The sequence below is a fragment of the Stylophora pistillata genome, chromosome 6 (assembly GCF_964205215.1).
Source record: "Stylophora pistillata chromosome 6, jaStyPist1.2, whole genome shotgun sequence".
Classification (NCBI taxonomy): Eukaryota; Metazoa; Cnidaria; class Anthozoa; order Scleractinia; family Pocilloporidae; genus Stylophora; species Stylophora pistillata.
Genome location: NC_142524.1, coordinates 9,022,782 through 9,049,083, shown reverse-complemented (window position 1 = coordinate 9,049,083; position 26,302 = coordinate 9,022,782). Strand labels below are relative to the sequence as shown.

Genomic DNA, 26,302 nt, shown 5'->3' with positions numbered 1-26,302 from the left:
TGTGATTTTTTTGCCGATAACCCCTCTCGAAACAGCTGTGTGCGGCAGTTTAAAGACCTATTTAAGTCAAATAGTACTCAAGATTCTCTTAAATTGTATACAAAGTGGTGTTTCTTAGCTTTAATATGATGTAAATCTTATGTAATCTTACAATGTTACCATGACAATTGTATATTTTGCTTATATATATTGAGCATATAAGGATGATATGAGCCCATCTGTCATTCAATTGTTCTGCTAGGAATGCTCCACCATTTTTCCACGGTAAAAAAAACGTTAAATTAAAAATACTAAACATCTCTGAATTTTCTATGCTATGTACTAATTTATCTTTAAAATGATATTAACTTTAAAATTTTGACATGTTTTTCACCTAATCTAAGAATGTATATTTTCCTCAAATGTACGAAGCTATCGTTCCGTTTGATAGTCCTTCAAAGGTGTTTTATTTTTAATCAGCACTGAATAAAACTTAGGGGGCCAGTTTTGCTCAAGACATCGATCGATGTACAGCAGTTTTGAAGCTCTAGATCAACTTGTTTCGCTGGCAAACGTATGAATTCGTACGCTCTGTAACTATCCATACTAAAAACCTCAGGGGACCCCCAGATAGTATTGTTTTGAGTTCGTAAGCATTATTATGGTTTGTCAAGTCACGTTCCTTCATTCGTAGCCGTATTTCTCGCTGTTTATAGCTAAATTTGACCGGTTTTTGGCGAAAAAAATTTGCTCACGCAGTACTATCCTTTTAAATATGGCGTCTGCATGGATTCCACTCGAGGAGGCACGGCGAATTGTTTTAGAGGACGATCCTAACGAAGTTTCTTTTGAGGGAAAAGGACACTTCTTTAGACTTGTGAACTGTATCTTTGAATGTACGTCAAGTATTTCATACTGCATTTTTTCCTGTGCCTACACTCCTGAAGGTTGCTATGGATTGTAATTTTTTTTTATAAGAACAGAACAGAACCATTTTTACCTTATTGTCCATTTATGGTTCTTTGTGTCATTTGTGGTTAGTTTTTTGGTGATTTCAAGTGAAGCTAGCTAGTTGTTACTCAAGTATAGTTCTGCAATATCACATATCCTCTAATTTTTGAAAATTGCGAAGCGCACCTTGATGAACAGTAAAAGGCATAACTTTGGTTGCAATGAAGATAATTGAATGAAATAAAAAGTGTTTGGTTCCTGAAATAATACACTTTTGCATAATATAAAAGTTATGCTCACAAGTATGTTGATGCCTTGTCTTAGTAGAGCAGGAAAAACAACATACTCTTCAAACATTTTGTTATGCCATGCTTTTCTTGTCTCAAATTATGTGCACAAGGACCCACATGTAACAAAATAATCTTAAAATGAGGGTAAATTTTCTGCTGATTAAAATGATCTATAGTTTGTTGGGGTTGAACTTAAAATGTGATGAGCTGAGGCCGGATTTGTCGCCTTACGTCATAGAAAAATATTGAGTCCCCAGGAACCTGCCAGCGAAAGGGTTAATATCTTTTGTTATAATAATTCGTGCTCTTTAAACTACACGGTGGAATACATTAATACCAAGCTCTCACATTTTCTTTCGCGCCTGTTGTTGACTCCCTCGAGCTCCTCCTTTTTTAATGGGCTCTTTTCTCTATGACTTCCTCCTTTAAACGAAGACCTCCTTAGACTACCAGTGAATGAGTTTCCTCGTAAGCTCGATTTTCCCAAAGATGATGTTCTACTGAGCGGGCTTGGAACCTGATGTTCTTTACAAAGCAAGGCACGTGCAATGTAACGGAATGTGGCGATCATCTCACTATTCCTAAAGGCATACACGACTGGGTTTAGCGCGCTGTTGCCATAGTGACAAAATTTGACGAGCTGAGTCACGCGGTAAGTACGAGTTGAGAGCGGAAGGTGTTGTGGGTAATACGTACCAATCATGGTAACGACAAAAAGAGGCAGCCAAGCTGCAACAAAGAGTCCTGTAATGAGTGCTAGTGTGACAGATAGCTTTAGGTCTTTTTTGTAAGCTTGCCTCACTGCACGGTGCTGGCAAATACTCCTTTTTCCGGGCTGGTTACGAGCAAAACGATAGATGAATAAATAAGCGAAGAAAATGACGACAAAAGGGATGATAAAGCACGTGAAAGCCACGAGAAGTGTGTAAACGTCTTGCCAATCACCGGCAAACTGCACGGGTTGTAAACTTGCAATAATGGCGGCGTATAACCATGGTATAGCGATCATGACGTAGAAAACTTTTATGGACAGAGTTCTATGACGTAATGGGCGGACGATTGCGTGACAACGCTCGACACTCAGAGCTGTTAACTGCAGAATGGAAGCTCCTCCGATGAAAATGTCAAACGTAATGTAGAAAGTATATGTTGTTTGGGTGGTCGTGGAATGCTCGTGGTACGACGTAAAAATGAGCAACCAGCAGGGAATTGAGACAAACCCGACAAGAATATCACTGACGGCCAATCCCATTACTAGTGTGTTTGTGGCCGTGCGAAGATGTTTGTTTATTAAGAACGCGGAGAGAACGAGTCCATTAGCAGTTATAACAATTAACAATAACACAGCGTAGAGACTGACCGTTATGGTCAGCTCCAGTTGCGAGATTTTGGTCAGATAGTTGGATGAATTCGCAGTTTGGTTCATCTCTGGAAATACCAGTGCTTGGCCAGTGTTCGGCTAGATGTTACTGTTAATCAAATCCTGCAAAGAAAGATTTAATAGAAACATGTAGATTAAAAGTGGGAAGTGTTAAACATTAAACATTAGCAAAATGGCCGCGGCAACACTCGATTGATATGCTCAGTTCACAAGACAATCTGTGTTATGAAGGTTTACTACAAAACGAAAACCAAAGTCACTTTTAAATAAGAAAAAAAGGTATACCATTCCGAAAGGAAACCTCGTGCTGTGGGGTAATACTGGGTCGATCGCTATGTTGAGCTATCAGCGCTGAGAGCAGAATTAAAATGCGATGTTCTTTCCATGTTTCTAAGGATATTCTTGAGATTCATAACGACTGACTTTCCCCGCTGCCCAGTATATTTTCATCTTTTAGTGTGTAGAAATCTGAGAGCAACTGTGCATCTTTTCTAGCTTAGTGAAAATTAATCCAAACTACTTGCAGTAGCTTCTTTGATATCTGATAGCCGCTCGGCAAAACTGGTTGCTGTGTGCCAACCTTGGGAATTTGTCATTTGGTTATGTCAACTAAGTTGAAATTGTACATTGGCCACTGTAAAGAGTTAATAAGCTGACGTTTCGAGCGTTAGCCCTTCGTCCTTAACTCTTGGAAATTTTTCTGTAACCCTTTTAGTTCCAGCGTCTGTACATCAGCTCTATACGGTGTTTGTCATGTTTCTTACACTTTTCAAAAATCCCAGAGAATAAATAAAGTCAAACAATATCCACCACTTGATATTTTTGCCTTCTGCTAATCATTTTTCTGCCTAAAAATATTCTGATATTGAAAGAAAAAATCTTCGTTCAGGTCACTTCTTGGAGGGACAGCGCTTTACATTAGCTAGAAATCATTTTGCGAAAGGCCTAAGTACGTGAGTACCTTTCATTTAAAGGAGACCCAAGAAAAGTTTTGAGTATTTATCATTAAAAGAGGCAACGAAATAAGCGAATGATAATAGAAGTAGTAATTATGATAACAAGGGTAGCCAAGGACTAGGAAGATTATAACGGACTGCAGATGACGAACATAGAAATATTTGGGCTAAAATTTCAAGATTCGCAAAAGGCTGTCACTTCATTTAACTATGGAGGTCACGACTGAGGCCTCGTTTATATGTCGCGCTACAGTCGAATTTAATTCAGACGAATTTCCATTAAATTCGTCGTTCCGTCGACGTAAATCTTGGCGTGGTTTATTGCGTCGAAATCAATACGATCGAATTTAATTCTCTTCCCAAATGCAGTGTTTCTGGTCAGAGGTGTCATTTTGAAACAAGCATGGCGCGGTTGAAATACTTTAAGAAAATGTATGCATTTCATTCGACGCGAAGCTAATGCGACGTAAAAACTGAAGACGCGTTATCGATATTTTATCTGTCTTACCAAGACGGATAAAACGTCAAGGACGAATTTAATTTACCAGATGAATTTAATTCGTTTAGACGTCGCGCTATCGTCGAATTTAATTGCTTGTGGGACCTTGAATTAAATTCGTCTAAATTAAATTCGACTGTAGCGCGACGTATAAACTAGGCCTAAGTCTGCGAAGGAAAACTAAGGCAACAGACGTTAGGATGAATTCTAGAAAAGGAGATGATGAAAGTAAACAAGGTTTCCATTTGTCACTTTTGAAAAATGTACGCTACTATTTTTAAGATTTACAAACCATGGCACAGCTTATTGCAAACAGCCGCGATTGAGTGATTCCGTGCAAACTGCAATCCAGTGGGTCAATGCTATGCTGTTTCGCTTCGGATTTTTAAGTGCTGTCTGTTGAAAGCAATAGAGATCTTTAACGATCTTTGGACAATGTGACGAGCCAGCCAACTGACTCGGTCGGCAGCACGCAATAACAACTGGCGGGAGTATTTCTTATAGTTCTGTTAAATTATTTTTCTTACACAGAGATATAATATATTTGATGGGGTAAGAACACCTATGGAGCTATGAGATTAAATGCAGGTAAATAAGGTAAACTGCCTTTATTACTCTATCTCGAAATTGAGCAATAAAAGGAAACAGTCATGGCAAACTTTGATAATACATGTCTTTGTTTACACTTGAGAATTGAGGTTTAGCTGTTATTGTCCTTAAAAGATAAAGTGCTTTGGACTTTTTTTGCTGGTCACGATTTTAGTTTTAGGTCAGTTTTTACGACAGTTCGTGATTGAAGTGGAGCGGGTGTCTATATTTACGATAAACGTGACAATCTTGAAAATGTTTCCCTCGCCATCTTTTTTCCCCAAGAGTGCTTAAAAGGCTTTCCGACTCTATCAAATCAATCGAAAAAAATTCGATTTTAATTAATCCGTCTAAAATACCAATTGTTATTAAAAAAATATTCACAAGGCAAAAAAAAGTCTGAAGCAAAAGTCAATCATTCTCAATGTTTTAACGAAATTTAATAACACTGTCGGAAATGTGTAGACATCTTAAGTACTTTGAGAAGCTTAGAAAAGGTAACAGCTTGAAGTACCGAAACGTATGTCGATCAAAGCGGAAGAATAAATGACTGAGTTGAAAAACGAGTAAATAAATCTATTTGAAGGACCTAGAGTTGAATGGGGAGTTTGGCTACGCAATTTGAGACCTGCAAGGTTTAGCAGCTGCAAATTCAACCGTCGTGTGCGACTCCCAAAACAGCTCCTGGTTTGCTTTCATTCAGGATTTACGCGCTTTGACAGGTTTTCTTTTACATATCATTATTATTACAATTTAGCGCCTTCTTTAAAATCAGAGGAAAATTTAATCGTTGGTGCTTAAAAGAAAAAGAAATCGTTATCACTGGTAAATTTTTTTTCAGATGTGTCTGCTATCAATTCTTCTGATATCAAATATCAAAATCGCACTAAAATTGTAAATGATAAAATGAACTGATACATAATTCATAGGATGAATTACAGAAGGAATCAAACTCAGTACCTCGTTCGTAATACATGGTTTCGTTGCTCAATATTGGTTGGGGCGCACTGGCGGTGTCCGTAAAATACTTAAGTAAGAGCTCCTCATGATGGAAGCGTAAATTCCATTATATAAGGCCAAAAAACACTTAATATTCTCTTTATAAGGCTTCACTCCTTAAAACTACATGGACTCATTTTCAGAGCATTTTTCAATTGAAAGTCTTTCCAGAGAAACCGAGGATTGTTTCGGTTTGTACTTAACTCTGCTCTGCTATTGGTTCGGAAAATTCGCGCCATCCTCTCAACCAATCAGATGCAAGAGTAAAGAAAACAATCGCGACCAGGTCAGTCACGTTTTCCCGCGCTTCAAGCAATTTGTTTAGTTTCACTTTAAGTTCTAATTGGCTAATGATAATGAAATCCTTTGTTCTTATTGGTCGCTGTGTCCCTTACTACACAAACCAATTTTCTGCATGTATGTTAAGCAACTGTGACGTCATCACTTCTAACGTCAATAACTTTTTACATTCAATGTTCATCGCATTAAGGCCTGGAGGCTTCAAACCAGTTTCTAATTTTTTCAAGAAAGGCGTTCATTTTTTCGTTCATTAAGAATTACCGCTCTGCAATCAAGAAGCCGTTCGAGTCAGGCATGTCACCAGGCCTGCATTTGGAATAAGTTTTAAACACGAGGGCGCGCTATAAAAAGAGAGGTCCCTTACGTGCCTGGTAGACGAACAGAATGAGCTGATGAGATGTTTACTTCACCAGCATGGTGGCAATGATGTAACGTGCGAACCACCTACTTCGATTTCAGATTTACCGCCACAAATAAAGACAGTTTACATTGGAGAAAGGAAATGGAAATCTCAAAAATTCTTGTATTCCCAAAACGAAACACTGATAATTTTGTGACAGTGTTCGTCGTCATCCGAGTTATCATAGAAATCACAGGCACTAGATTCAGTTTTTCACTTTTTAAAGCCCAGTTGTAACTAACTGTATTCTGGTCGAGTCCTTACCAGATGATTTGAATTTCTTAACAATGGTTGTAAATCTACCTGATCGAATATTTTCTTTCAGTTCAATTACGGTGATTCGTTTTATTTTTTGTTGTTGTTGTTGTTGTCCTTTTTTAGGTTAAATTTTTGTGCAAATTTAGCAAATTCTGATTCTCTCAATGTCGAGACCCAGACGAAAAGTCTAGTCTGTGACAGCATTATTGTGAGTCTTGTCCTGTACACTTACAGCTGTGTCGATTTGCAAAGGCTGTTACCGTCCTTTCAAACAAAGGGGGCTGGAAACTGAAACCATGAGCTCATTGAAATCCATGAACAAGAGACGAACTGCTCTCCCAACAGTTGAAATGTTGGTTTACGTGTTTCGCGGTAATACAAAGCGCCTAATTAACGCGTGAGTTTTTCATGTACCACTTTTTTAAAGAGCGTTTTCCCCTCACTTTCTGAATCGTGATCCGAGACGTTCGCGACCCAGCGTCAGAGAACTAAATATCGATTTAATTTAAACTGAAGTCCTGCAGGGCATAGAAGACACAGCTTTTGATGGATTGCACGCAATTAATCTTCCTATTTGAACAACGGACATTCGGTTTTAAAAGATTTGTCATTCCTCGAAAGCTTCATTGACAACTTTGTCGTGTTATCTGAGAGAAAAATGGCAACTCTATGTAGTTTCTATTAGAGCCTGTCATCTAAAAAGGAAACAAAAAGATTGATAGCACGCGTAGGCTGTCAGTACGTATTTTAAGAAAGCCGTTAGCACTACATAATGAAGTCTGGCGCCAAAAGTAGTAAAACTCATTATCTAAAGATAGGATATTGAACATTAATTGGTCACCTGTAAGCCGAGACGACCAAGAGAGGTAGAAAGCTCTCTCGATAACACAACAGATAGATAAATTAAAAAAAGGACACACGAAAACGAAGTCAAAGGAATCGAGAAGAAAGTGCAAGATTGCTTTATTCGATTTCATATGTGTATCGAGGTCCATTACAAAATACTTTTGTTTGTGTAGTTATCTTTCCCCAACATTGATATGAGTTAGATATTTCTTTCTCTTGACAAAAAGGCCAGTTATATTTCTGTGAAGCAAATAGAATTTTCAACCCAGTGAATAAACCAATGCAAACAATCCATTTTCGAATGTAAATTTAATGCAAAGACAATCGGAAAACGTTGGCGGGTAGCGCGGGTGATTTTAATATATAGTGTTTCCAGTAAAATGTTTTTAAGAACCTGTACGTCAAATACAGCAAGTCTGAGTTTTCGTTTTGTTAGACATCTGTGCATACAGACTTAGAGATTGCAAATGAAGGCTTGCGTGCCGAGAGCTCTGTTCCGTGTTTGTCGTTTTTCTATCGCCCTAAGGTAAAGTTGAAGACAGTTGGCACACGTCTTGGAAACGTCGATCTTATCCTACCACAACAAAACCATGGCGTGTATGAAAAGAGTTGTATTTTCAAGGGAGCATATAAAACTGTTTTAACTAACCAATAGGCTAAATACACGACTTTCCGGTGAATACGTTCCGTAACTTTGCAAATATAGGGTTAACTTGGGGAAACGATTAAAAAAATCTCGATCTTCTCGTCAGTTGCATGAACATATTTTCTATCAAAGTTTTGACCAACTGATGACGTGTATCGCATTATTACCTTTGCGTGGCCTTTACAGGAAAATGTTACTCAGTGGAAGAAAATATCATAAATAACCCTAAAACCTGACTGAAGACAGAAAAAATACCAGAGAGAATGTGCTAAAATATTTTCTTTCTGTGTGCAAATAAACCTTTCGTTGCCTTATTACAAAACCTTTTTAGTTTTCACGAAACAGAATAATATATATGTACCGGTCTGTTATACATACATTCGAGCCTGATAATTTTGAAAAGGCGTGATTTCCGAGCGAACAGAAGTTTAAAAATTTCTGATGTTGACGTAAAATTACTAACCTTCTCTCTGGCTTGAGCAACACCGTTGGTACATCCACTACTTCAGATGATTCAAAATCAGTTTTATGTGGCTATAATTAATGATCTTTAGTAACCAAGACAGAAATGCATCGTGGGATACTGCCTGCTAGGGAAAGCTTTCACATTATGTAATAATGTTTTCTGGTTGATTGTATTTAAAGTTTGAAACTCGGATCGACTTTAGCGCCTAGCGAGTTCTTTACATTTAGCGCGTGGCCAAAAGGATCATGTTGCATAGCAGTGACGTAGAAAACTGTGAAGACACGTCGGCAACTACGGTGGAGAAAAGAGAAATAAAGAAGAGGAGACGAACGTATTGCGCGGCCGGAGCGGCAAATGATGTTAGCAACAAGAATAATACACATTTACCGGGCATTTCCAGTGCGAAGAAATAATATGTTTTGGCAACAGAAACGAACACAGCTACCCATTCTTAACATAGATTTCTCTACCGAAAAAAAGATCACAAATACAACACACTAAACTTTCAGTAACCGTGACCTAAACGCCGAAAGTCTTCGGCGAAATCTTCACGCGGTTCTCCTTCGCAGGGTCGAACCGTACTGGAAACTTCCATTTCTTCGTTACTACTTGAGTACGTTGTATCGATCATTACTCTCGTTGGAGCTCGTTGAAGGAAGGTACACACTGTTCTCGGACATTATTTTAAAATTCAAAATTACAAGATATGTGAGAGATTGTGAAATACAGTGTATCAACTGAGAGTTTTCACAGATTTCTATGTCAGCACTCACTAACTCGTCACCAGTCGACGGGACACTTTTACGACAAAATAATAACTTTTAATTTTTTTTAAATTTTTCGCCTATCGGAATTGGTTTGCACTAATGATAAGCTAAATAAATAATCCAAAAAAATTTCCTGTCATAGGCCCTTTAAGTAGAATCTCAAGCGACTTCTGTAAGCATTCAGTTTGTTATCGGCTAAAAGTCCCTCTCTTACTATAGATAAAGTATATTTAGCCTGAAGAGCTCTATCCTATTATTTCGTGACCGAAAACAGTTTGTTGAGGCATACCTTGATAACAATAATGACTGTTCATTTTGCTAAAAATAATTTAAAAAATCCCACTCCGATGTTTAATCAACAACTGCCCTGGAAAAAATAAAGCCCGCCTCGTGGAGATTTTGAGAGATTTGGTAACGACCACATGCATGTTAAGACGCTCCTTAGTTTTGTTTTATGTTTTAAAACCGATGCATTCAGGATAAAAGCTGAAACAATTTTTGAAATTGTCCGAAGCATGCGAGCTTACTTCAAGTGATCGTTTACATTTCTGAAATCAGATGTTATAGAACCGGCCTCGCATGAATGCGTACTAAGAGAAAGGTTTGATATCTGCTCTAAGTGAAAAATTTGATTAAGAATGAACGCGAGGAAACAGTACTTGAAATTTTGATCAGTTTCCCCTGTCAAAGATGGAAGACCTACTACAGAGAGAAACTTCGTGTCAGTTACCATGGCGACGATGAACTGCCAGTCATAAAAAAGGAGGATTTTTGTACAATCCTGCATAGATGTGTGAGCTTAACTTTTTCGCCACTTCGAGCACTTTGCTTTGTACTGAGACTTATTCAGTGATTAGACGGCTGGTTTTCTGACATTGTATAAAGGAATGGACTGGCTTGGCAGTAAATCACTTACTGCGTATTTTAGAACGTAAGCTCACTCAAGCCAAGAACTTCCTCATAATATTGATACAATTTCAAGCAAACAAGTGACGAGTATGATAAAGAAAATCATCAATTAAGAGATTAATAGTCGATCCAATACCAAATTCTCCAAACTTGCATCATAAGAATTGTATAACAGACAGTAAGGAGAATTGCTAATAAGATCCTGAGGTAAAGGAGTTAAGCAGATGTTCACTTGTAACTTAATTGCTAAGTGAGTAACATTTTTTTACTCTGTTTGAAGCCGTGTTTTGATCATGAAGACAAATACTCTATCGTCTTTTCACGTAGAGATTCTTGTTTTGAATCGCTCTTTCGCGCGATAATGAAACTGTTGTCAGAGTGAACGTCTTTTAGTTTAGTTCAGCATGCATATAGAGTACGACTGATTTACGGAAAACGTCCCACTGTTTTTTTCGTCTAGTACTCATTTTTCGGCGAAGGTAAATGTTATTGTTGCCTTGACCTTCAGTTTACCGATGAGCTCGATTGTTTTTCAATATTTCCTTAACAAAATCAAGAAATATTTTAGGTAAGCTATGAACATACGTCACTGGTTTCAATGTATAAAAAAATAAATTCCTCAGCCTTGGATATTCATGTCTGTTGTTTGGAAATGAATCTAAACAATTTGTTTCCCTTCTCGGTTTAGTATAACCTCTCCATTGTCCTCCTGTCTCGTTGAAATTTAGGCGCTGAACTTAAAGATGCGCTTGATTTCAAACGGTCTCAGTGTATTCATTTGCATCTTTTTGTCTTACGAGTTTTTGAGCTTGCTGGAAACCAGCCAACACAAGCTTCTGACAATAAGGGCATAAGAGAAATGAACGATAGTTCCAAGAATCACAAATACTACCAGCACTTAAGTACGAATTGAATCTAAACCTCACCTAAATTGTATTTGAGGCCCACATGTTAAGTTTACATATATATCATCGTTAAATTTTACCAACACTTGAATTTGATTTTAGCTATTTTCAAAAATATTTTTTCCGCTGGGGGGATAAAGTCAAGTTAAGCTGGGTCAACGCATTTGAATTCAAATATAAATTCTTTGGTTTAACACTTTACCTTAACTCAAGTTGAAGGATAACTTGACATTCACTGAGTAATGTGTTCCTATAACGTTAGTCTAACATGGCACTGTAGTACAAGAAGAAGCAGGTGGTAACAAACGAAATTTAAGCACTTCCCCAATCGACATCATTTACATCCGCCGTGTGGAAAAACAAGTTATTCAGGGGTTTGGAACACTTCCTAACGAACCATAATAAATCACATCATCCATTTTCTGTCATGTCGGAGAAAAACAAATTTGATGAATTAGCCGCTTTGATCTATTAGTTATGTGAAAAAGGAAATACGAACGAGTAGGCTGCCAAAATCATTGCGAGAAATAACGATAGTGCAGTGTTTTTTAACCTGTCATTAGTGGTCCAAGGATTTACTTTTGCCTTCCCGCCGATATGCGTGGGCATGCATATGTAGTAATAATTTTTACATAGCAGTTCACTTCTTGAAAAACAATCGCAGGGAGTGTTATCTCTTATCGGTTCAAAATGGAGAAGTTAGGTAGCTGGTCGAAAAAGAAATTGTTCGCTTGGGAAAATAAACTCGTGAAATACGAGTAAATTCCATCGGCGCCAAAATGACTACTGTTCTCTAACCATTATGGCAACTGTTTTGTGGTCGTGCGCTGTTTTTCTCGCGTAGGTCAGTTTTTCCGACGTTAGGAGATGTATGAAGATTAACGTCGAAGCTTTTTCCGTCCTTTCCTGATTTTTTCGCAATTTATCATTGTGTGAAGGAAGCATTATCAAGCAGTTCTCACCGCGTGTACATACGTCAGGACGCCGCGGAGTTTTAAAAAAACTATCTTTCAGTGATTAGTTCTTACAGAATGTTTTGGGTTTAAGTCAATGTGATCTACGCAATCCGCCTTTGCTAAAAAATGATCCCTTTTCAATTCATAGATAACAGCTTTATTCCGTTAGTAACTAAACCTATTAATTCTAGAAAATATACCCACTCAACAATCTTGACAAAGGAATACCGCACAATGTTAGAATAGAGGCTGATAGTTTCTAAAGAAACGGTTTGGCGCTGCGTCGGTGGGGGTAACGAAATAATTTGAATATATCAACAAAGTTGAAATGGTAAATTGGCCACCGTTACGGTTATAAAAGCCGACGTTTCGAGCGTTAGCCCTTCGTCGGAGCGAATAGAGGAATTGTGGGTTGTGTGTACTTTTAAAGGCAGAAAATGGAGCTACGTGATTGGTGGGAACTACTGCCTTTAAAAGCACACACAACCCACAATTCCTCTATTCGCTCCGACGAAGGGCTAATTAACGCTCGAAACGTCAGCTTTTATAACCGTAACGGTGGCCAATTTACCATTTCAACTTTGTTGATATATTCAAATTATAATGTTAGAATAAGTTAACTTCGTGCACCATAAATCTAGTACAATTTATCGTGCGAAATTTCTGACTATTTCTGTTTTCTTTTCCAAATGATTTCATCACAGTCCAACCCCTATTAAGCGGCCGCCCTCGGGGAAATGGAAAGTGGCCGCTTAATAGGGGTTGGCCGCCTAATAGGGGTTCGTCAGGAATTGGTCTGAAACTTACGTAAAACGTCCATGTATTCAAATACAAGCGTGCTTAAAGGCTTTTAACCTCTGCTGGACACAATAAAGCGTTTAAAAATCGCACAAAACCAAATTGAAGAAAATGCTCAGATAAGGTCACAACATGAATCAGTTACGTTGAAAAGTTAATAATAATAATAATAATAATAATAAACATTTTAACGTGGAGAAACACTTAGCTAGAAGCTAGTTTACAGGTTTTCCACGAAACAACTTAAACAAATAATAGGAGTTAGCGACATGTAACACGACATGGTCATATTAATTCAGTGATTAATTGCACAAATTCAATTTCAAGGAAATCTGACGATGAGGTCTCAACAAGAACCAAGTAACACATATGAAATTCACGATATTGACAAAACTATAATACATGTTGCAAAAGCAAAATATCGTTAGTTAAAATAATCCTGGAGACTCGTTTGTCGATTTGGAGTTCGAAGGTTCAAGGCGTAAATTAAGTCGTTTGACTTTGCAAGCGACAAAGCGAGCTCCTGATGACCATTAAACTGAGCGAAGTGCCACAACTGTTCTGCCACCTTCATTGCCTCTATCAAGGACTTAATAGCTGGCGGCTCGACCTCGTTGTCAAAATCATTATCTTTCGCTGTTGAAACGTCGTCTGGAACTTCCACATCATCCTCCAGTAATTGTGCTCGAGCTGCTTCCCTCCAGTTGTCATTAGAATGGTCTATAAGCCCCGAACAGATTGGAACATCATTTTCATTGGAAATGTACTCTTCGGCGGAACACTGCGTATCAATGCGGTTTACAAGGGCTTGCAAATCAAGCAGCTCTTCTCCCTGAAAAGGGTCATCTTCGATGATCTCTTCTTAGGCATATAACCCTATTTTCTCTAAGCACTTCTTGATAGTGTGGGAAGCGACGTCGTTCCAGGCTTGTCTTCCCCATTCAATAGCCATAAGAAAATTGATGGACTTTACAATTTCTGCAACGTTCTTTGCGCCATCCACCTTACTACAGACGTACCTAAGCATTCGTTTCCTGTAGAGAACTTTCCAGCTAGCAATAATTCCGGCGTCCAGCGTACGAGGGTGAGTCCTGGAAGTTGTATTCTTCGGTAAGAATACAACATTTATGTTAGAGAACTTCCGTTTCAGACTTTCGGGGTGGCAGCGCGCATTATCCATTTTAAAGAAAAATCTGTCTACTGTGTCGCCTTAAACGTCCGTTGAGTTAGGAAAGACTCTCAGTCATAACTTCAGTAGTCATCCGGGCTTTCTTGTTTGCATAGTAGAAACACTTACAGGGACGTTTGCCGTCCTTCAAGGTTTTGAAACACCGAGGATTTGCAGACTTTCCAATCACTATTGGATCCTCCTTCTCGCCAGCTGCGTTTACGAAAAATGCCCAGGTAAGCCTTTGCTTAGCTTGTTCGTTACCTCCAGTGCAGCACCTTCCCTTTTCGTTAAGAGTCTTCTCTGGGAGCCCACGCCAAAAACTTCCTGTGTTATCCCTGTTATGTTTTCAGCCTTCCATCCCCTGGTGATTTCTCTTGCTCTCTCATTCCAACTTTCAATGGTTTCAGTTCTCACATCCACGGCCTCGCCCGCGATTGTCATGTTGCAGATATTGTGCTGACGCTTAAATCTATCAAGCCAGCCATTAGATGCAACAAAGTCATCGATCCCTAACCTTTCTGCGATAATCATAGCTTCCTCTTGTAGCATCGCCCCGGAAACTGGTTTATTGGACTGTCCACACAGGGTATACCAGTTCCAAACTGCCTCCACGTCAGAATATATTAGCAGTGCGCCTTCTCTTAACTTGGCTTCGACAGACGTTCCCACGTACAAAGCTGTAATGGATTCTTTGCTTCGTAGAATAGCCTGAATCTGGGTTTTTCCAGTTCCAAAGTGATTAGCAATCTTTCTGTTTCCGAGCTTTGGGTGAGTTTTTGCGAACTCAAGAACAGCAACCTTCTGCGAAAGATCAAGACATTTACGTTTCTTTTCTAAATGGGAACAAGCGGTGGTATTACGGTGACTATCTTTCTTTGTTATCTCTGCTTCTTTGATGCCACGTGGTAATTGTTCTTTGCCTGTAGCAGCTGATCGTCTACACGAGAAACAGAATGAAGCGAATGAGCCGGCCCTCCAGCCTGTAGTTTCCTCTGGAGCATCGATAGAGCAGCTGCTTGACCTGTTGCATGTTGGTTTGGTACAAGACAAACATCGGTAATTTGTTTCCTCGCCGTATGTTTGACAAGATGCTGCCGACATTGCAAGGACAACGCGTACTGGAAAAGGACCAATTTCAGTATTACACGCGTTACTTACGTTGTTCTAAATTAAGATCGAAACTTAATTGGGGCGGTTTTCGTTTACCCAACACCTTTTTGACAAGTGCACGTGAATACACGTAGGACACTGTAAGCCATTGGGAGTAGGCCTGAAACGCTGGTAACAGAGCTTTTGAATCATCCGTCATCGGTGAAAGACCGTAAATTTTACATGTCTGAGGAAGCTGAGCTGCAAGTAAAGTCATTCATAAGAGGTTATCATGAATATATGGATATCTGGGTTCCCAATCATAGAAGACGAATATGAGCTGAAACGAGAACCGGGCAATAAGAAAGACCGTAATGCCGTGGCAATTGTGCGTCCAGGTACACGTGGTAGATCTTGTGAGGAAAATCAAGTGCCGGGAAATGAGTATGACATGTCCCGAAACTGATGGCGATATGGCTAACTAAATATCTCAAGAGAGGGACCAATAACGGAAAAGCAGTTGTTAAAGGCAAACGTGTCAATAGATGAGGCGGACATGGCTTAGAAGTTCCCTGTGAATACTTATTCACGGGAGACAAATTTTCCATTTCATGGTTGAAAACAAAAGCTAGAAAAAGAAAGATTTGAACTCATATGAACAATAAACCATTGTCTAAGGAGACGTCTTTTCGACACGCTATATACCTTTGCACTTGGATTTGTGCACTTGTGAGCGCTTGTCAAAAAGTTTCTGGCACAATTTATTAATCCAAAAAGCTTTGTTTCTCAAAGAATCGACTACCAATATAGCTAAGGCTCAAGTTAATATGTACAATGCCATGCCACTGCTGTGTTCCTTCCCGGACTACTAGGGGATATCGCAATGTAAACGGTTAATAAATATCCTACATCAAGTTTCCCGAAGAAAAACTCGCGAGAAAGCAATGGCTTCATGCAATCCGTCAAGAGGAAGGAAAAAGGTTCAAAGTCTTGGACTCAACCATGGTCTGTTCGCACCATTTAAAAATGGAAGACTTGAAGAAAAGTATTGCGGGCAAAATATGCCTTCAAACCAATGTTGTACCATTGGTATTTTAGTGGCGTACTTCGCCGCGCAAAAGGAAGCCCCCACCTCAAAGATTTACTAGTAAAGCAACTACTCATCAATCATCCAGGGCTTTATTCATGGCGTGCACACTCGGAAAGCAGTGTAACTGATAAATCGAATGAACAGCTAGAGAGTCAGATTACAACTGTAGAATCTAATGAAAAGAATGTCGAAAATGAGGCAAAGAGAAAAGATGTCGAAACTCAGACCGATTTGGTCGAGTCGAAGGATGCATGCATTCAGAGTGATCAGAGTGTTGTCGCGCTTGTGAAACAGTATGAAATGAGAATAGAAGAGCTCTAAAGAGAAACAGAAAGCATTTCAAAGAAGAATGAATGTTTAAAAAGTAGACTTTTTTCTAGTGAAAGATTTCGCGCCGACAATTCTGCTGTGTCCTGCTACACTTCGTTTCCTAACAACGGTGTTTTAATGGAAATCTACAGTTATCTAGACCCCAGAACGTGTTATGATTGTTTAATTCCGCTCTGGTAAACAGAGGCATCTTGTGAAGTGAGTAGCTCCACATACTAGATTCGGGGAACTTGACGGGAACATGTCGTTGAGCGGTGGAGTGTGAACTTGTGTTGTTTGCCGAGCGTAGTTGTTTTCGTTTAGAATAAAGATTATTGGGATCAGGATCAATGATGTTTTTATCCTTTCCGCTCTTGATGTATTAAAGGTCAATTTAAGTGTAAGTAATCACAATTGACAATTTTCTCAAGCAATCAAAACACCTCGAAGTACGCATCTTGTGCTGGAAACTAGCCTTTTCACAAGCTCTGCTTTTGTCTTTAAACCTTTCGCTGGGTTACCTCTGCCCTTCAACCATAGTCTCAAGTCCTCAGTCTTGAATTGTGAGAGATTTCTATCACCTAAGGAAGCTCCAGGAATGTCATTTTCGGTTAAAAAGCTCGAGGAATTGCGAGAGTTTGTATTCGCGTCGCCATGTGTTGCCCGGGTGGCCTCGCTTTCGTGAAATTATTCATAACCAGTCTCAGACCTCCATCGCATTTTCCGCCATTATGGCAAAGGTGTATGTAAATTTTGAGGATGTGTTCGGTCGGTTTCTAAAATAAACATTTCATCGCGTAAAGAGAACAATAAACGTGTGTTTAGATGTATTTAGCCGTCGCTGCTGTCTATTTCGGATTCTCATCTGTCATCGCCTTATCACAAACAAATCCAAAGCGCACTTATTTAGGGGTGGCCGATTGATAGGGGTTTCATTTATAGTATTTAACTGAAAATAATTTTGGGACTTTTCATAACTGGCCGCTTAATAGTATAAGGGGTGGCCGCTTAATAGGTGGCCGCTTATACGCTTAATAATATACATGAAAAAATTTCTCAGTTCTGATTGGTTAAGATGAATGCAGTTTTCAGTTAATTCAGTGCAGAAGAGAGTTAATTCAGTGCAAAGAAAGAAACAAACCAGACATTCTGATTGATCAGAATGATTGGTCAATGTCAAGGTCAATGTCAAGGTCAATGTCAATGTCAAGGTCAATGTCACTTGCAGGGTCTGAAGGGTCACTTGCAATGTCACTTGCAGGGTCTGCAGGGTCTGAAGAGCGCGCGCATCACGTGCAAAATTAATTTTATTTTTCCACGTGATGCGCGCGCTCTTCTTCTGCGTATTCTGCGTAGTTATGAGAAGCTACCTCGTATTTTTTCATGTATATTATTACTAGATAATCACATGATTCTCTCGTGCAATTTGGAATAAATAAGCACTTATAAATGTTTTCAAAGACCACAAATTGCATGAGCCCGTAGGGCTCATGCAATTTTGTTAGTCTTTGAAAAAATTTACTCGTGCTTATTTATTCTAAATTGCACTCGAAATCATGTGATTACCTATACTAGTAGGGGTTGGACTGTATATAGATATAGTCATGATTTGCAAGTTTTCCAGTATTCTACCAAAAACAATGCCTGTTCCAGCAAATTGCTTGTCTGCAATTATATACTGGAACCAGACAAACCTAACCACAAATGTGTTCTTTAAAGAATCTCTCAAGGACCAATAGGCTCTTTGCACGACTTGATCACGTGATCAACTTTTCGGTAAACATGAAAACAGTTCACTTTTGAAAAATTTTGTTCACACAAACTCATACAAATGCTTCTAACTTTCGGCGGCCGTTGCAATCGCTACTTTTGAGATATACGGCTGAAAATTCTCAGGTCACCTAATTTTAATATGCTCTTTCAGCTTGTGCTAACAAAATTTTTCAAAAGGGAACTTTTTTCGGGTTTACCGAAAGTTGATCACGTGATCAAGTCAGGCAAAGAGCCTGACCATTCGGCATCAAATAGATATGAATAAACATAGACAATTTTTGCCGTGGATGATCGTATCATTATTGACGGAAAACATTTATCCCGAGCATAGCGTGGACATGACCTTAAGCATCGAAAAAATTCAAAGTAGAGGGGATCACGGGGCAAGTAGGGCTATTTACGTCCCTAAAACAATTAGTTTATTCAGTGTTGTCTCAGTTTCATCCCAGACAACGTAATTAGTGACTTGCAACGCAAGCGACTTACCTCTGAAACTCCTTTGTTAGCTATTTTGATAACTTAAAACACTTAGCCACGTCATTAAGAATAAAAAAAAATTGCTGTATGGTGATCAAAATTTATACGTTCAAAGCCCGAATAGTTTGTGGATCATCCCAGACGGCGTTTTGTCTTTGCCAATAGACCCGCAGATAACTTGTTATATTGTATCGAAATTTTCTTCGGCGACAAAAGGCTCGATTGACAACATCTTGAATTTGCAAACAGGAACTGTTGAAGCGCAATGCTCAACAAGTTTGCCTGCAAATTCTGAAAAGTCTTTGAGACGTCTCTTTATTGAGACAAATTAATGGGCGCGTTAGACTTAGACATGAACATTTTCCTTACAAAGCAGAAATTATTATCAAATCGCCGGATGAAGAAGATAAGATAACTATAGAAACGCGAGTCCAAAATATCGTTAGACGAGCGTAAGGTTTAAAGAATTTGACAAAAAAAAAAAATGATCAAATCGGGAATAAAAAGTCATCCAGATCGAGAGTTCGGTAACATTGTACCACTTGTGGAAGCTTTTTCTCGCTTGTAAAAAGCTTACCTTAAACGTTGACTCATTCAGTGCCCTGCATCACTATCTAAATGCTCAATTCCCTTTTTTCCGCCAATTCTAGAGATCACTTTCCCGGGCGTTTCGTGATGGTGCAAATTTAACTGCAATTCGCTTAGGTATGATACCAGTCCACCCTCACGAATACTTGAGGCAGGTTTTGTTTCAGCCCTTTAAGATAATCCCGAATGATGACAAATTGTTTACGACTGAGGGAATACCAAAAACAAACTAGGGCACTCATCATTTCCGGTTGCAAATTGACGTTTTCCTTTTTTCAGTGGATTAGTTTAACAACTGATTATTTTAATTAAGGAACGAATGAGAAGAAATAAGAAAAGGTTGTCAATGGTACTTAGCTTACGCTAAGTTTACCGATAATTTGATTTTGGTTGAGCTGAAAATAAAGTTGTTGCATCACGCAAGGCCGGCCAGCTTATCGGCAACAAATCATCCAAATCATCGGTGTGAGGAATTTTGCTTCATTGTGAGATAAAACATTTGGACAAACTTTCGAGGGCCCAAGTAGAGGGCTTACTTAACAAAAACTTTAAAATTCTAGGCCATGAGTGAATCAAGATTGTTCACTAAAATATCGGAACCATTCTAATCTCATAAATATTTCATTGACGCTTATCTTTCCCTATCTGATTTCACCAAAATAATGTAAAATATTGGGACAAACAATGTCTACTATTTTTTAGGAATTTTAGTAGTGAAAACAAGCTTTAAAGAAGGTTCTCGAATAAGAAGACAAGCTAACAGATTTATTTCTATTCCATAGAAGGAAAAGACTTCATATAGTTTCAGATTAGAAATGCTTAAGTTATTATCCTCGTGAAAAGCTAAAGATTTGACCCTCGGTTGAGCAAATCGTGACCAATATATGAGTATGGTTTCAGACGAAAATGAGTCCTTATTCTTTTTGCACGCCAACACATGAATAAAATGTCAAAAGCGGATGACAATAAACTGAAGTTTATAAACTGAAAACTTGGTCGTTATTTGAAAGTGATCAGGTGGACCAAAGTTTTAGATCATCTAAACTCTGCACTTTCTGAGGCGGTGGAGGAATCTGGGGATCGAAACACGCTCTTATTTTGCAAAGTGCTATGGCACTTTGCATATATCATAATCAATGACATAAAATTAGAGAGAAAAAAAACAATGAATCGATCGTTGATAGCAGCGAACGAAATATTTTAGGAAGGCTACGAAGGGATCAAATCCTAACGAAAACGGATAATTTGTGTGACAGTCCAAGCTGGGAAGAGTCTACAGAAGTTGATAACGTGCCGGAGGTTTTCCTCTTAATCCGATTTTCTTTTCATTTTTTTGAAAATACGCCATCTGTTACCCGAATGGAAAAATTCTGGTTAACTAATTTCGAATCTTTAATCATGAAAAATTAAAAACTAGTCAGTTTCACGACTTCAGGGCAGAATTCAAGAAAATAAATGCTCGTTAGATTTCTTCCGAAGTCGTTGTGTTATCACGAAACCGTGGGTACCAACGAGACTATAGTGAAATTTAGTAAGTTTTTATTTTGTATTATGTAAGACTATTTGGGTTACATAATACGATCGAAGCTTTAGCCATTGACTTGCAATTTTATCCACTGAAAGGCTGGGCAGAACACGCTGGTATTATTTATCTGATGCGGGCAAGACGCGAAAAACTGGAGGACCGTACCACTTCATTGATTACAATTTGTCCAGTTGCATGTCGACTGACAGTTTTCCCGCAGAATCTTGTTCAGTGAAATTATCATGAATGTGACAAAGCACGACTTTCACCTACCCTGGATCCTGGTGGTTGTAATTTCTCCTAATGTTTTCCCAGGCTTTTATGGGAACCTGCCTTAATCTACCTTAATACAAGTTATCTGGTGCTGAAAGGGTGGCACTGGTACCCTCAGGATTATGTGAGTTATACCCCATTCACACCAGAAAACTTGTTTAGTTAAACCAGGTTTAACTAAATAAAAATCAGAAGCAGAGAACTGAAAAACTAAATTTTCCACGAGATTCAGGCAATTGCTAAATTGTATTTTCAATGTGCCACATTTGAAGTTAACCAAATATTGATTTGAGCAGCTTCTATGGAGCCGTTGTGTTAAACCATGTTTAACAAAACAGCTTTAAAGCATGTTTAGGCTTTGGTGTGAATGGGGTATTAGTTTGCGTGTGGCCTCCTTAACACTGTGTCATGATGAACGAATAGGGGTGAAGCATGAAGTGTGCAAACGAGCAGGGGGGTCTTTTTCTGAAATGGTCGATCTTGCAATTTATAAACAAAAGAAATGAAGGAAAAAATCCAGCTTATGTGCAATTAAGGCTGAGAAGAAAATTCAGCGGCTGCCGATGGAATACGGGCAGTAGGACTCCCTATTTAAGTACAAAAAGACCAAAAAAAGTAGAATCTAAGATCCAAACCATAAAATGCTTGTTTAGCATGTAAGAAAAAGTGTCGGGTATCAGGGTTACCTTGGCAAAAAAAAAAAGAATTAAAAAATTTGTGCACTAACGAGATTCTATATAAAACTTACAGACAAAGCTCAAGTAATTATTCCTTAGGAATGAAAATACAACTAAATAGTCAGCGAACTCGACCTCAATTTGCTTCTTTGAATTAAAAGTAGAGAGCAGTCTAGATATAAATTCGCAATATGTGCGAATAAAAATTTTCCAGGAAGACATTAAAAGAATATAATCCTTTAGCCGTGTCACGCAGTCACTCGTAAATCTAATCTCTGAATGTTTTAAAACACACTGATTACTTACCTAGAAACAAAGTGAATTTACCCCAAAGATTAAAGAAACTAAACAAAAGCCAGTGTTTTTCGTCCATTTACGCCAACTCAAGATTTCTTGCTGACAATATCATCGAGCAATTGATTACATCGTGCGCTTTAACTGAATCAAAAAAAATATTCATGGAGAAAAACTTGTTCGATTGTAAGCTTTAACTTTGTAGCATGGTATCAGAACGATTCAGAGAAGAAAGTTTTACCCCTGGTCATTAATGGAACGGTTATGATGATAAATGCAAAATCAGCCAGCAGATTGCTGAGTCCTAAAAATCTCTTCGCGAACTTGATTTTTATAGCTGTTCGTGTGATCGATAGAACTAAGGACGATTCTTATATCGAATTAACAAAAATTATAAACCATCGTAAAAAGTTGTGCTGAAAGACAGTAATTTTCATAATCAATGCTCTTACCTAGTTTAAATTGCAATGCATCTCTCATCAAAAGTTTGAGAAAATACTTTCTCCTTTTTTGATACGCAGCGCAATTCCGTGACGTGTTTCTCTTATCCATCAGCCATCATTTTTTCGTCGTGCAGTGCTACACTGTAGCTCAGTAATATAACCTGACCGCAAACACAATGGCAAGCAAACCGATTATTCCACAAGTTATAAATATTAATTCACATACTCATCAGCTTTCAGCTCTTATTCCTAAACAAAAACTGCGCCAAAAATCTTCATTCTTCATCCGCACATTAAAATCAAAACCCGCTCTCTAGTAACCGATAGCCATCACGAATCGTAGCAAGAGAACAAAATCGGAGATTTTCCTCAAGATTTACAAGATAGATAAAAATTTCCACATCTAATAAGCAACCTAACGATTATCTGAACAGATTCATTTAAAAAAAAAATTAAAATGATTCGTAGCGCCAAAGAATATTCTGGCTTATTAGGAAACTTTCCTGGTCTTTTTTTTATTTATGTTTACCTAGCGGCTTTCATCGGCCATATTACCATGATCTTGAATTTTATGAACGATACCAATTTTGTAAAATTGTCGGAAACTAGTTTTCGCGCAAGATTAAATTTATCGAAGAAAATCTTCGCAAAGATAACCGAATTTCGTCTATTCTGCATTAGTCAAGGATCATATCATACAAACAAACAAAAACCATCAAGAAAGCATTTCGCTAGACAGCAAGGTTCACATCAACTGATAAATCAAACCTGTCACTCTTGCCAAGCGTAACAAATCGCTTAAATTAACCATAATCAGAGGTCGTTTACTCACCAAAACCTTTCCATCATGAAATATTCACTGGAGTGTCAGAAACTGCTTTAATATTTCATGGTACCAAAATCATGGCTCAAAGCACGAAAACATAATACGGATTTTAAATGTATGGAGATTAAAAAAAATCAAACGAATTTTCACGACTTCGTCTAGGACTAGTTTCCTTTGTGTCAAAGGAAACAACATCGATGCATTATGGAAAGAATGAATCGGATAGGTCCAAATTGCTTCCAATTTCCATTTTTATTTTTCGTTTATCATGCAGTTAAGTGCGGTTGAATTAAACTGCACTTTTGGTAGACAATGAAACCACGGCATATGGTGAGAAACGCAGCTTGACTTAATCATTTCAAAGAAGGATCCTACAAATTGCGTTTCGAGATCGAACTTCAACACCAGATTTAAAAAGGCCCACCTTTTAGGAACGAAACATATTTTGAGGGACGACAGCAGTTACCAACGCTCTTTTGCGGTTTGTTTGCATTCAAGTTCAAATGAGTTATTTAAAAACAACAACATCAACAACAACAATAACAATAACAACAACAATAACAACAACATCGAAAACATCACCTGATCCCAAAATTTATCCTTTCCTTGCCATTCCTTCCTGCATTTTCGTCAAATGTCACCGTGATTTTATCGTTTCAAAGGTAAACATTTGACAATAAAAATTTTTCTGGAACAGATAAGTTTTGAAACAGGCACAAGTGATTTCGTTTTACTTACCTTTTAAGGGAAGATATTTCAGTTTGTTTCTCAAGTTGAAATAAACAGTACATGCTAAAAATAACAAACATATCATGGCTTCCTGCTGTTCAGGAAGGCTGAGTAACCCGGCTTATATAAAGGGGTGCATGATGGGTAATAGTGACTAAAAAAAAATTTAATCTTCGCTCAGAAAAATCTGGCCTTTGTTTTAAAATACTATTTTTCTTTTGCATCGTGTTGACGGTACAAACACAACAAAAAGATAAATTACAAGTAAAATTCTAAAAATGAATCTTTAAACCAGCTGGCTTTTAGCTATAGTCAATAAATTCAATCCACAAAACATTTTTGCAGGATAATTTGCCATGACTTATTTTATAGATCATATTTTAATGTTTAAATTGCCAAATTGCTTTACTTATTTAGTTCTTTCAATTATTGTCTACCTGCTGTGGTTTTCGGGCTCATTAACTGAGAGTATTTTAGTGAAGTACTTTCGGCACATAACTGTTGAAAATCTCTTCCGTTTTTAAAGTTCAAATTTCAATTTTCCCCTTCCTCTTCCCTCCTTGTATTATTTTTTTGTTCACGCGTGGCGCGCGTGATTTAAGAAATCAACCAATCACGTCAAAAACACTTTAACCTTAACATTAGAAACTGACGTGGATATTTCGTGCGTATCTTGGTTGTTGTTGTTTTTTTTTTGTAAGGAGTTAGTTTGGTTGTTGTTTTGAGATTTCGTTCACACCAATTTTTTATCCCTCAAGTTGGAATTTTAAGAAGATTTTGGAGTTTTCATCTAACATTTTCTACGGAGTTTGGACTCTAGCCTTTTTTTTTTTCGTTATTGGATTTTTTACAATAACGGCTATTTCTCCGTATAGATGTTTAAACCCTTATTTATTGTTGATTACCGATGGCTTTGTTTTCATGAGATGTACGTACTTGCCAAACGTACGTGAAACTTTGTTTTTCAAGATAAAAAATAATCCTTCCAGACCTATGTATAATAGCTTTCAAGTCAGATCAGTTATCTTTGTTACGAGTTTGGTCAAAAGGGCATCTGCATGGTGCTCTCTTTCAGTTTTGCTGTGGTGCAAGATTTGACGAATCCAATCATGGGTGCAAATGCATAAAGGATAATTGTAACTAGCCAGCTGGCAACCTCTTTGTTTGGAAATTCTATCCTGAATAACCTTCCTGAATCGCAAATATTACAGGTTTTCCTTCTGGAAAAGCTGACACATAGTTACAATATTTTTTTCAGAGTAAGCAAACCCTTGAATTTTTTGCCATCTTGGTCTATCTATTCTTCCGGCAGCTACACCCACGAACAGCACGACTACAAAATCAGAGTTTCAAGCCGACAACAGAACTACAATGTTTCTTTTTTCCTTCTAGATAACAAGGCTGCGGCTGCGCTAAATTTTCACTCAAAATTAAACAACAGGTGCTAAATGTGGCAGACATCCAGCAAAAATGTTAAGTTCAATTCGGGAAGATTGCGTAGAAATTTTGAAAATATCGGTTTGTGTAAATTTTTGATGACAGAGGCGCGCTGGAAAGATTGCTCAGTGGACAGTTGAAACTGCTTTCGGGACGTGCTCCCAACAGCACTTTGTTTCACACTTTTTGCAATCATTGAGAGTTTCAGAGTCAACTGATTCGTCTCGTTTAGATCAACTCACTGTCGACTTAATGTGCCGATGAAAAGTCTCTATGCACATATGAATTAATTTCCCCCAAATTTAGTAGATCTTCATCGTTTTCTGCATCGTCTGGACTAAATGTTTAGACCAGCATGTGTTTAGACGGTGATGGTAACAAATTTTGTAATCCCAGCTGGTATAGAAAAGACAGTTTCTCAACTGAAAAGATTTGCAATCGGAGACTATTTCTAGCTAGTGGTAGAAATTACCGAAGGAAATCGAAGGCTTACCTTGTTATCGTCCGTGTTAGATTACTGGTATAAAATCTAAGAGACCAAACGAAAACGAAGTGCTAGTGCTAGTCAATGTTTCCAGTTGCCTCCCATCTCTGATTGTTGACAGCCGTGGGAAACGGTAATGTAAGCCTCCACCAATTTAAATACGATGCATTTCTGTGATATTTCCATGAAAAAGGCTGATAAGAATCGGAAACAGAAGAGAGGA

General features: G+C 38.1%; 1 protein-coding gene across 4 annotated transcripts; it reads right to left on the bottom strand.

Moving 5' to 3' along the window:
• Positions 1-105: 105 nt before the first annotated feature.
• LOC111327982 (trace amine-associated receptor 9) lies at positions 106-26,302 on the bottom strand. 4 transcript variants are annotated; one of them, XM_022932315.2, is made up of 3 exons: positions 26,089-26,302; positions 4,349-4,452; positions 106-2,703 (listed from the first exon to the last, which is right to left on the bottom strand). In XM_022932315.2, exon 3 carries the CDS (start codon positions 2,644-2,646, stop codon positions 1,534-1,536), a length of 1,113 nt encoding a protein of 370 aa, XP_022788050.1. In that variant the 5' UTR covers positions 2,647-2,703; positions 4,349-4,452; positions 26,089-26,302; the 3' UTR covers positions 106-1,533. The 4 variants fall into 4 exon arrangements, with proteins under 4 accessions (XP_022788050.1, XP_088581768.1, XP_088581766.1 ...); XM_088725642.1 differs by lacking the exon at positions 4,349-4,452; XM_088725640.1 differs by lacking the exons at positions 4,349-4,452; positions 26,089-26,302 and adding an exon at positions 22,613-22,735.

What these genes read in the sequence shown, in the direction of transcription:
- LOC111327982 (XM_022932315.2), bottom strand. Translation starts at nt 2,646, where the DNA reads ATGAACCAAACTGCGAATTCATCCAACTATCTGACCAAAATCTCGCAA.